Consider the following 12,433-nt stretch of genomic DNA (forward strand, 5'->3'; position numbering starts at 1 on the left):
TTTTAAAGTAACATCCATAAATACTACCATTTTATCATTTTCTTTGACTTAAGACCTCATGATCTAAAACAAAGATGTAAATATTCCACTATTATTTTTAAAATATTGTTTCTAAAATAACCTCTGATAGTTTCACTTGTTTATTCTACCATACCAAGCCACTTGCCACAGCATATTCTCCCAGGCTTCTTTCCACGTCCATGAACACATTCTCATACTCAGGATATGCTGTTTCTCTCTTCTTCACCTGCAAACTGCTTCCATCAAGACCCAGCTACATCATCCCTTCTGCAGAGGGGCCTCTTCTGACATCCTGGCAGCACTCAGAGCAGTCTTTACATCCTACCATCTAACAGTGGTCACACTGGAGTATTACTCGTTCATATGTCTGACTCTCCTATTCAACTCCAACACCTCAGGGCAGCAATTATGCCATCAGAAGCTTTGTGTCCTGAGTGCTATAATGGCTGGAACATATGCAGACACTCAATAGATGTTTGTGAAAACAAAATAAGTGCACATGAGAAAGAAGTGCAAATTATCATAATCCTATGGACTCAATGTCTAAAATAAACTAGATGCATCTCCCAAAGTCAACAGATCTGAACTGTACAATATATACAGTTCATAAACCTGTATTACATATGTTGTATTCATTTGAGTAATTTCCATCTTTTTTCTTACCATTTTCATACTAAAAGGTAGAAAGAAGATTCAAAGTATAAAAGTCAAAGGCCTTTGCCATGAAATAACGTGAAAAAAAGTTTAGATTTTATTTTCTTTGTATTTCTTTGTACTGTCATTTCTATGTAGCACACAAATATAAAATGTCCTTTTGTGACGACGTAAAGCCATGTCACCTTAGGCAAGTTATACATTAATTGCTTGGCAAGTAATAATAGTTTAATACACAGCAATTCCCTCTCTATGTTTTCTAAATACTTAACAAAAATTCATTCAAAATAAAATAACTGCAAAATCTGAATTTCATTATCGAAAAATAATTTAATATTTTTAATATAATTTTTTGAACCCTACTATTGCTGATCAAACAAAAGTCAAAACAGTACTTTAAATATTGCCCAATAGATCTATTTTAGAGTAATAATCAAATCATTCCTAAAACTACAGACATCCCTAATATTCTTTCCTTTAGTATTTCTCACAGTGTAGTATGTGCGCCAACTCCGCAGCTGAAATTTTGAGGGTGAGGCCTGGAATCTGAATTTTAATATGTACCCTAGGTGACTCTTAAGCACTCTCAAATTTGATATCTATTTCTTAATGCTATCATATTTTAATCTGCACTTTTTTTGAAATATGAAAAGAAGTAATCAAGTACATATATTTAATGAAAAATATCAAATCTACTTTTTTAATGCATTTAAGAATACACTTTTTAAAAATTATTAAATATATACTCTTGGCATTCAGATTTCACACTGGCAGTCTTGACTACTTGTGGGTGATAATGGAGTCTTAATGCACATAGTAATTTTTAAAAGGGTTAACAATTCTAGCCATACAAGGTTTTCTGAATTTTAAGTAAAATAAAATATAGCACCCAGAATGAATCTGAATAGTTCTCGAGGTGATATGCTAGACCACTTAGCTGATAAGTGACTTTATCTAAGTTCCTAACTCCTTCATTAAAAAAATATTTAGGGGTCGCCTGGGTGGCTCAGATGGTTAAGCGTCTGCCTTCGGCTCACATCACGATCTCCACGTCCTCGGATCGAGCCCCCCATCAGGCTCCCAGCTCAGGTGGAAGTCTGCTTCTCCCTCTGCCTCTCCGCCTGCTTGTGCTCTATTTCTCTCTCTTTCTCTCTCTGTCTCTCTCTCTCTCAAATGAATAAATAAAATCTTAAAAAAAAATTTAGAAGCATCTATTATGTTCCAGATCCTGTTCTAAGTACTTCAGATGCATTGGTGAACAAAAGAAACAAAGCTCCATCCACACCCTCATTGGGCTCCCACTCTCAACAGTAAATAACAAATAAACAAGAAAAGCGCTATAGAAAAAAAGTTAAAAATAGGAGGATGGCGGTTAAAATAAAGGTGGTAGAAGCAACTGGCAATTTTTTAAATGAGTGGACCCCCAGTGAGAAGGTATTACTGAGCAAAGATTTACAGGATCTGCAGGAGCTGGCCCTAAAGCTATCTAGAGAAAGTTACAAACACGAAAAACATTCCAGACAAGAGAAAAAAAAAAATACTAAGACCCTACGATAGAAAGTAACTGTTCAAAGAACAGTAAAAATGCCAGTGTGGCTGGAGTGACATCAGAGAGGACAAAAATAGTAGGAGTTGAGCTCTGAGGGGTGGTAAGGGGGTACTGGAGGGAAGAAAAGCTACCATCTATTTTAAGGCTTTTTGGCTTTGAGTCTAGGAGAAATACTGAATTTTAAGCAGAGAAGTATGTCATGACCTGCTATCGAGAACAGAGAAGGGGGAGGGGGACATAAAACATATCAGAGATTACTCTAGTAATCTAGACAAGAAATAATAGTTCTTCAACTAAGGAAGATTACAAGGTAAATCTCAATTAGCAATATTGCAGAAAACTAGGCTTCTAAAATGTCTGCATATATTCCCAGTGGATGTAAAAGATCTCACCACAAAGCACCAGACCAGCTTCACGCGGACATTCCAGACCACCTTCAGCACGAGCTCCCAAGGAGCTCTTCACTGCTATCAACTGGATTCTAAATTTAACTCTAAAAAATTTCTACTACCGTTTAATACTTACACAATTTCTCTTATGAGAATTTATGCCCAAGGGTTCAAAAATACAAACAGCATTACCATATGAAGCTGCAATCTAAAAAGAAATGAACAAAGCATTAACATTCAGGAAAAGAAAAGAAAGACAACATCCTTTTCACAATAACGTATAAACTAATTACATATAATACAATCCCGATACAGTATTTATGATTTATTCCATTCCATAAATATAACTGAAAAAGTACTGGACTTAAGAATCTCTTCTCTGGGGGCACCTGGGTGGCTCAGTCAGTTAAGTTTCTGTCTGCCTTTGGCTCAGGTTATGGTCCCAAGGTCCTGGGACTGAGTCCCACATCTGCTTCTCCCTCTGCCTCTGCCCCACCCCCCACTCATGCACACACACACTCTCTCTCCCTCTAATAAATAAATAAAATCTTTAAAAAAAAAAGAATTATTTTAACATAGGAATAACTTTATTAACAAAGATACATTTCAATGGTGCATCTGTCAGAAATTTCATAATCCAGTGAAAATAATATAAAAACCATGAGAAATAGAAAAAGACATCAAAAAAGTACTAAACAGGTATTCAAAATATTTCAAATAAAATGACATTAATTATACCATAAAACAAAAAATACCAATGGGGAAACCCACCTAGAAGGAGGAACAGAGAAAATGGACTAAGGAGAAGAAATCAGACTCAAGTGGAAGAGGAAGAGCTGACGAAGACATCTACGTGGGTTGAAGCTACAGACTGGGGGGCCGGGAGGACTTTTTTCAAGGTCACATACCTGATAAAAAGGGACATAAATCTCTCTGTCCCTGGAAGCTACCACAACCTGCTTTACAATAACTCCTTGAGAGCCAATTCCCAGCTCATCCTCCTCTTGTCAAGAGGGAATCAACTACAAGGAACAGACCAAAACCCATCCCTGCTGACGCCTCTGGACCTAAAGGTTAACCTGTAAGACAAAACTATGTGTATGTTCTTTTAAGGCCAGCCAAAAAGGCCTACTGTCATTTCAGAGCTCTCTCACGCCAAAAGGTGATTTAACTGTTACTTAATATCTAACACTCTTTCCAAGAAAAAGCTTTTAATCCACAACAGTAGGGAGGAAGCTACTTACAATGCCCAGCTGAGGGAAACACCTGGGCAAAAAAAGTTACGAATGATCACATTCAACATGTCAACTGAAGAATGAATGATTAGAATTACCTGACATAAAGTCATCAGTGCAAAGTTATCACCACAAGGACTGGGAATGAGGGAAATGAAAGAAGAATGCAGGAGAAGACAATAAACCAAAGGTGTCAGTTTTGTCTTCTTTATTTTCAACCAGGTAAGTAAGGAAAAGTAGAAACATGGTTATGAACGCTAAGGACTTACATATGAAAAGAAACTTTTCTCCCAGATCATTTTATTGTGATTGTTACCAACACATAAATAATTTATTAAGACTCATCTCAGACCACTATCGTACAATTCGAGGCAGGTTTAAAGATACCTTACTTGGCTTTAGGGAGATGAGCAATGAAAAATTAATGAAAGAAATCTGGCACTCTCAGTGCTTTTTAAAGAGTAAGCAATGCTTAGGGGGGAAAAACGGGAAAAAAATCAGAAAAGCAAGAAATAAGTATGAAAAAACACCAGGAAATTCAGTGTTTCAATAGTAGATCAATGATATCACTAAACTGTCATATCATGCCACATTTACACAAATACTAAAGCTTGACACAAACAGCAGTGCAGGACACTAAAAAATAATATAATAATAAATTATTATTTGGCATAAATATGCATCATTACTCTTTATCACCATAAAATTTTGGTTTAACATATCCTTGATAGAATTTGCTACTTCTTAGTAAAGAACAATTTCTAGAACACTAAGACTGTTTAAATTATTACAATTATTGCAAGAAAAGTTCATTTTTATATTGTACATTTAGCTCTTCTACGCAACACTGACCTTACTGAACTATTAGAGTATACAGCAAATATGCTATATTTACTCTACATATAACCAGAATTTGACATATATTACATTTGATGTATATTTGGGGGTGGAGGTACATATGATGAAATATGAACTATTTCAAAATAAACCTTCTATTTGAAAGTCTGAATGAAGGGACCTTAAGATTCTTCATCAACATATAAACATTTATTAAATTAACAGAAGCTTTACAAACAGCTGTTACATGACAAATATTATACTAGACACTAACAACTTGCTAAATTTCTTGATAAAAATTTGATATTATGATAATTTGGGTGAGATAAGGGATACTACACAGAGAAGATAGAGGTTTACTTCCCTACTATTGGCTTAATAGTTGCTAGAATTATCAACTGGCAGAATGTCAGTATGCACAGGATTGTAAGGCCTACAGATCTTTCAAGACCACCTACACAGGTAGAATAATTATCACATTATCAGCTTAATGGCTCCTTACAATTTGTAGACATCCTATCACTTTATCCACTCCTATCAATAACCACCTAAACGAGGTATATATTAGTAAGAAATTGTAGGCAACCCATGAAGAAAAGGATAAGAATACATTAAAAGATGACATTTAACAAAGCAATTAAATCCCTTACTCTTCCATGTTGGTTAGAACACTCCACACAGCTGACTTGGATGTTTCCATGCTTAGCACCAGGAATGATCTGCACACATTCGAAGTCACTTGCCAGAATAACAATATCACAGCCTGATCCGTACGCCTAAAAGAGAAAAGTTTTACAGTATGTAAGATACGAAACTTGTAAATTATACCTCAGATCTCGTTGCCACCATACTTTGACACATTTTACAACAGTTAATGTAAAAATATTAAGATATCAATTTCCAAATAAGACATTAAAAGTCACATGAAAAATAAATAAATAAATAAATAGTCACATTAAAAAAAAATAGGATGATGACATCCCATGGTTATCTTTCAACAACTAGTACTAACAAAGAAAGGATTCTTCTAGTTCTTAAACACTGCAGCCTCTGTGCCTGCAGGCCATAAATCTTTCTGTTCAGAGGTTCCCTCCAAAGCTCATCTTAGTAAATCCTAAAGAATAAAACCTCCATCTGAGGGTAATAAGGCAGTGAAGCCTGCAATTGTGTTCCCACAGTTCAAACCAGGCATGAGAAAGATCAAGAAAGAAGTGAGATGCATTTTCCAACACAAATCCAGGGGGCTTAAAGAGCTAGTGAAATAGACATGAACCCCCAAGGCAGAATTACATGCACTAAAGCAAAGACTAAACTTAAACTCACCAACTGCCTAACAGTGAGTAACAGCCTGCCTGCCCCCCTCCCTTCAACCTTATGAGGTGTGAGGGAGACAAAAATAACCCGAGTGGCTTCACACACAAAAATATTAATTAAAATAAATTTAATTTAATTCTAAAATAAACTGATTTATATAAAATGTTAACTGTATAACTGTATAACTATACAGTCTGCAAAATGAAACACAAAATTAAGTTCCTGGAAAATTCCCTTGTTCAGAGTAAAACCAAATGTTTCTTCCTATTGCCACACTTCTTGATGTATGTTATTCCTGTTTTGCAACATTGTGAATTTTATGAAGACATAAGGGGAGAGAGTGAGGACACTTTTCCTTTTTCTCTGGAACTCAACTTATGACTAAATATTCTAAACAACCTAACAATTTAATTCTCAAATGAAAAAGCCCCATTAAAAGCTACATATTATATATACATGTATGTATATACACCAAAAAAATAATTTAAAATGAATTTATTCTACTATCTCTGCAACTTTAAGCAATCCGGTCCTGTCCTAGAAAACAGAGACATCCAACAGCCAGGGCTGACATGTGAAGACCTAACCTCTGAAGAGGTCCACATACGGCTGCTAATGAAAGAGGGAAATGAAGATAAAGAGCAGGCAGGAAGACAAACACTGGTTTGTCGACTGGTTACTAAAACTTCCAACGTTGCCAAAATCCCTCTGTAACTGCTATCAACCATCTTCAATCATGTGTTTATAAATATAAGAAAGTTCACCAAAAGAAAAACAAAGAATTTTAAGCAAGGGAAATATGGAAAAAAATCACTTATGGGAGGAAATAACTATTTATATTCTTACGGACAAGGCAGATTTGCTATTCCATGCATTCAAGAAAGCTAAACTGAAAGGGAATATTGAGTGTAGGCAAAAGAAATGCTTGTGTCACCCTGCTAATTTTTAAAATATTATTAATCCTCATCATAATAAAGGAAAAATTCTGTAACTATGTATGATGACAGATGTTAACTAGACTTATTGTGGTGATCATTTTGCAAGGTATACAAATATCGAATCATTATGTTATACATCTGAAACTAACATAATGTTATATGTCAATTATACCTCAATAGAAAAAAATATATTAAAATGACAAAAATAATCCTGCCTTTGAACAATATTTCAAAATTTCCAAAGTGCTTTATAGTATTATCCCAGCAAAGTGAACTGATGAAAAGAGCATAAACTTTAGTTTGAAATCATGTATGCAGGGTTTTCAGTTTGGGTTATGACATACTAAGTGGTAAGCTACTCAGGCTGTCTGAGAATTTACTTGTGCTAAAATGGAAGGAATAACATTAACCTCTTTGGACAATTATGAAAATTAAAGTAGAAAATCTATTTGCATAGTGCTTAGCACACGTCATTCATTTAAGAAAAACAAAATAAACAACAGAGCATGATGTCCCAAGCCTGTGCTAAGGACGGGGAATACACAACCACAAGATGTGGTTCCAGAGAATCTAACAGGAAGATAACCAAGTGAATCACCAGTCACAACTAAATGACAAACTGCCATGACAGAGATACCCACAAAATACCAGCAGAAGACAGAAGGTAATCAATAAATGTTATATCACTCCCCCCCTTTCATCTTTCCAACAAATCTGAAAGGAAGATATTATCATTAACATTGTATAAAGAATAAAGTTCACTAATATGCCCAAGATTACACAGTCAGTAAGCAGAAGATGTTCAAACTCCGGTCCTTAAAATTCTTAAGGCTATTTTCCCCTACATTAGACGTCAAAGACACCTAAAGTATTCCAGATAAGTATTAGTATACCTGCTTCTCTAAAGATGGGCCATTCCTAGCAAATGCTACTACAGAGATAGGCTTTTACTGCTCAGTCACCAAAATGGATGTTTTCTCTTTCCTAAATATTCATAATTGCTAGATCTTTTCCAAAGGACATGCACTATACTCCTTAGCTGTAGGGAATCTTGCCATTTTTCTGGTCCTGCAATAGTTCTCAACCCTGGCTGCATCAAAATCACCTAAGGAACCCATTAAACATACAAACTGCTTAGTCCCACCCCAGACTTACCAAATCACAATCTTCATGGATAAAAGAATTTGACAATAGCTACCAAAATTTTAAATACAATATACCCTTCAATCAAACAAGTCTTTATTTTACCCTATAAGCATACTTACAAAAGTTTCCCAAAATATATGTAGAAGGATAGTCACTGCCTTATAATTTATAGCAGCAAAAACTGAAGATAATCATACTGTCCATCAGTAGGGGAGGTTAAGTAAATTACTCAATATCCATAGGCTGGAACACTACGCAGCTACTAAAAGCTGAGAGGCCACTAGTCTAAAATGGTCTCAAATTCCTCATCCAACTAGTAGTTCCCAACAAAATGGAACAAGTGTGTCTAGTACTGGATTCCTGGATCCACAACTAGGCAATGCCTACAATTTTATACAATATCCATGGTCACGGCTAGAACAGAACCCCCTAAACTACTGCACACAAACAGCTTGCAAAAATACAGAGGAAGACTATTATTACTCTTTATCTAAAGAGTCTAAAGCAGGGAAAAACAGGGGCCTCCTAATCAGTCAAGATTGAATCACATGCATTCTATAACTGAAGGCTCACAAGATCTTAATAATTTATATAAACATGTGTTTAATATCTGTCAGGTTCCCACCACTCTGGAATGTCCACCAAAACAAACAACCGTGTCCTGTTTACCACTGCACTCCCAGCACCTAGCATAAGCAGCTATTCAATAAATACACGTACAACAAATAAATGACCCAAATCTTCCTAATTTCTGGCTCCAGAAGTCTCGATACCTGGAAACCTAGTCAAAGAGTTCAGACAAATGACATAACCTCATTGCTAATAATCTGGCCAAATTTACAACAGCAGCTACACAAGGAAAGATTTTGGCTGATTTTTCAGCCTAACAGTATCATGGATTTAGAAGACCTTCCAGAAGGGAATCTACCAAAGCCCTCCTTCATAATTCACCATTTACTGAATACTTACTATAATGAGGCCATCTGCTAGGTCTTTATGAACACTGTATCTTCTTCACAGGCCACCTTTTATAGATGGAGAAACTGAAGCCCAAAAAGGGTAAGTAGTTTGCCCAGGTTCATGGAGTGAGGTTTCATTTGCTTGTAATAAAGCCCCTGCTCTTTCCCGCCACATCTACCCTGTCTTCTTCGAGCTAGAAGGCCCATGTTCATCCTTGCAATCCTAAGTATTTACCACAGCACCTCGCACAGAGTAAGTACTCAGTAAAAACCAACTGCTTAGAAGCATTTATACAGAAGCCGTAACTACTCAAGAGATTCCCAGTCTCTCAATTTTTGGTCAAAAGCAATTTTGTTCCCATTCTTCTTTTTCAGAATTCAGTCATAGAATTTATAGTGCAGAAAGAAAAGAGGGTACTCACTGAGACTACGCACAAATACTAAACTGAACCCAGAGAATACAGAGTGGGCTTCTTTGTACTAGGTAAATGAAGTATCATTGATTTAGCAGACTATGAACTACTCCACATGTGGGACATAAGCCACAGGATCATTACTGGAAAGCAGGAAAAGGGGCAGCAAGCCTTCTCTGCAGCACATGGAATCCCTTAACCAGGTTCTTCTTCCCTTGGGTTCTTGGCAGAACCACTCCGGTGCCACAGCACCGCATACCAGCGTCCTGCACTTACGACGGTACTGACCTATAAAATCTTTTATCTCAAAGTCAAGGATATGGTTTGGCCCCAACACATAGATAAGGCCTAAGAAAAAAGAAAGCATCTTAGAAAAACACACTTTCCATCCATTCATGTGGGAGGATTTCTTTTATGGAAGGAGTGAACTGTCCTTATGATAAAGAATAACCGGCTGACAATAAGTCCTAACAAGAGATAATTCTGTAGCACAGGCCCTAACGTCGAAGACATGCTTTAAATATATTAATCTTCACTCGTTTTAACCTTAGTTTTGGACAGTAAATCCATCCTTATAGCAAAGAGAAAAATGGTCTGTGCTTTGAGCATTGAAACGAAGAGTTTCCAACCTCGAGTCTAATGGATGGAAGTCACAGATGGTCTCAGATGGTCTCTGAACTCCTGGAAATTATATTTAAAGTCATGTGAATGTTCTTGTCCTCCTGAATCCACAGATCTCATTAGTTTGTCTAAAAGAATCTCCTACTTAGACAAAGTGCATGGTGTGTCATATTGTCTATCCCACAATAATTCTATGGAAGCTGAAAACTTGAGTATTTGTTATTACCAAGATTCTTTTTTGTTTTTTTAGTTGTGATATCCAAAATTTCATCAGAAGAGCCTTGCCAATTAGTTGAGCCTGAAAAAGTCACCCTCTTCTTTGACCCTATCAAAATTTCACTTGAGGAAAAAAATTAAATATCATCTTCTAAAGTCATAAAGTACTCTGAATTAAAATACTGTCATTATCGTAATAAAGATATTGCTACCTTCTCTAGAGGGTTTAATGTCATTGTGATTACATGTATCTGAATGACATAACACATTGTCCTAACTTCAGTTTTATATATAATTGCCTTAACTAAATTATTTTCAGAAAACCAAACTAATACTCATATCCCACAAACTGTTCGAATTATTCAGACTTCCTTTAAGTCTTAGATAAATTAGAGTGTAAAGAAATACTTTTTTTAAAAAAAATCCTACACAAACATGAATTTTCCTAGGAGAATATAAAATACAAATAGATGAACTACAGTGGCATTTTCTATGGAATACTTGGATGCTTTAACATCCTGGTGGTCACAGGGTCAAAGTTTGAGGTCACTGACAAATGTTCACACATATCTAAATTTAAAAGAAGAAAAGCACTAGTGAATTAAGAGGTATCAAGCATGCTGAGAGGTTTATCTAATTTAACAAGGTGCTGTGGTCTTACCAAGAATACTCTACTGAGTGTTACTGTTAAATTCCCACCTCTCCCTGAGAGTGAATTTTGACTCATGTAAGTATGTTCACCCTTCTACAAATGAGGGCACATGTTATTAAGAGTTAAAAAAAAATAATTAAGAATTTTAAGAGGTACCATTTATTGAAAGACTACTGGGTAACAGATATTATACCACGCATTCTACATTCCTAGTCTCTTTTTCAAGACTGCAGTAATCCTACAAGTTAGCTATTAATCCTACTTTAATATGAGGAAATGGAAGTTCATTGGATTTAATCGAAGTTTTAAGTAGCAAGGTAAATACAAGGCTGGGAGGCAAATTCAGGTCTCTTTACACTGTTTTATGCACTTCACTAATGACCGTCTCCTTCCACTTTGTTTTCTATTGCTCAAATTTCTGTTCTTCTTATTGGTTGGTTAATTATATACATTCAGTTAAATTCTTCATTGCTGCTGTGATCTTTGCTCTGTAACAAACAAAAAGCTGAAGAAGACAGGGTTGTCCGACTTTGATGGTCACTTGTTTGTACCAAGTTATCTACAGAAAAAGTCTGAAGAGGCCAGTCTTGACCTATGAAAAAGCTTAACAATCAAGAAAATGAATCACAGATTAACAAAAATTTCCCAAAAAAACATCCTTTCCCTGTTCATTTTAGTTGTAATTAAACACCTAAACTGCTTCTGCTCCTCAGAATTAAAAATTAACTTCTAGCGGTGCCTGGCTGGCTCAGTCAGTGGAACATATGACTCTTGATCTTGGGGTCATGAGTTCAAGCCCCATGTTGCTCTTAAAGATTACTTTAAAAAAATTAACTTCTAAAACAAATAGATTTCCTTTTTGAATGGGTCCCTTATTAAGCCAGAATTTTCATATATCAGTTATCCATAAAGGCCACCCACAAGTTAAATAAACCATTTTAAATGTTTAATATTTTCAGTAAGATTTTCTTCTCTTATAGAAAAAGCAACATATGCTAATTTAAAAACTAAATAGGAAAATTAGTTCTCCTTACCCTTGACTACTCCTCCTCATTCCCAAGGAGAAATCACTTCACAGTTACCTATGAGCCCTTTCTGAAATATTTAGTGTATATGTAAGTGTATCTATGTGTAAACATTTTTTTTTACATAAAGGGATTATACTATACACAATTCTGCAACTTGTCCTCCACTTAATTAACAATTTATCTTGAAGAACTTTCCTTAGCAGCAAAGAATGATCTCATTCTTCTTAATAATTGCAGAATCTTCCATTTTGGGGCTTTGCCATAATTAATTTAGGTTGTCTCCAGTCTTCCAGTATCACAAAATGTGCTTCAGTGAACACCTATTTATGATATCACACATATGTGTGCGAGTATACCCAAAGGATAAATTCTAAGACATAATTTGCTGGGTGAGTGATTAAAATCAGTAACTCCTGCAAACTGCCTTTCGAAAAGATTATACTCCCCATATGTAGAAAAGT

General features: G+C 35.6%; 1 protein-coding gene across 2 annotated transcripts in view; it reads right to left on the reverse strand.

Annotated features, from left to right (window-relative positions):
* Positions 1-12,433, reverse strand: part of DMXL2 (Dmx like 2) — a 141,460-nt gene that overhangs the window by 104,466 nt on the left and 24,561 nt on the right. For both annotated transcript variants that reach the window (XM_026518476.4, XM_026518475.4), the window contains exons 2-3: positions 5,336-5,461; positions 2,750-2,821 (exon numbers count right to left, since the gene is read on the reverse strand). In XM_026518476.4, coding sequence (XP_026374261.1) covers positions 2,750-2,821; positions 5,336-5,461 — 198 coding nt within the window. The remainder of the gene's footprint in view (positions 1-2,749; positions 2,822-5,335; positions 5,462-12,433) is intronic.

Source organism: Ursus arctos, unplaced genomic scaffold, assembly GCF_023065955.2.
Source record: "Ursus arctos isolate Adak ecotype North America unplaced genomic scaffold, UrsArc2.0 scaffold_36, whole genome shotgun sequence".
Classification (NCBI taxonomy): domain Eukaryota; kingdom Metazoa; phylum Chordata; class Mammalia; order Carnivora; family Ursidae; genus Ursus; species Ursus arctos.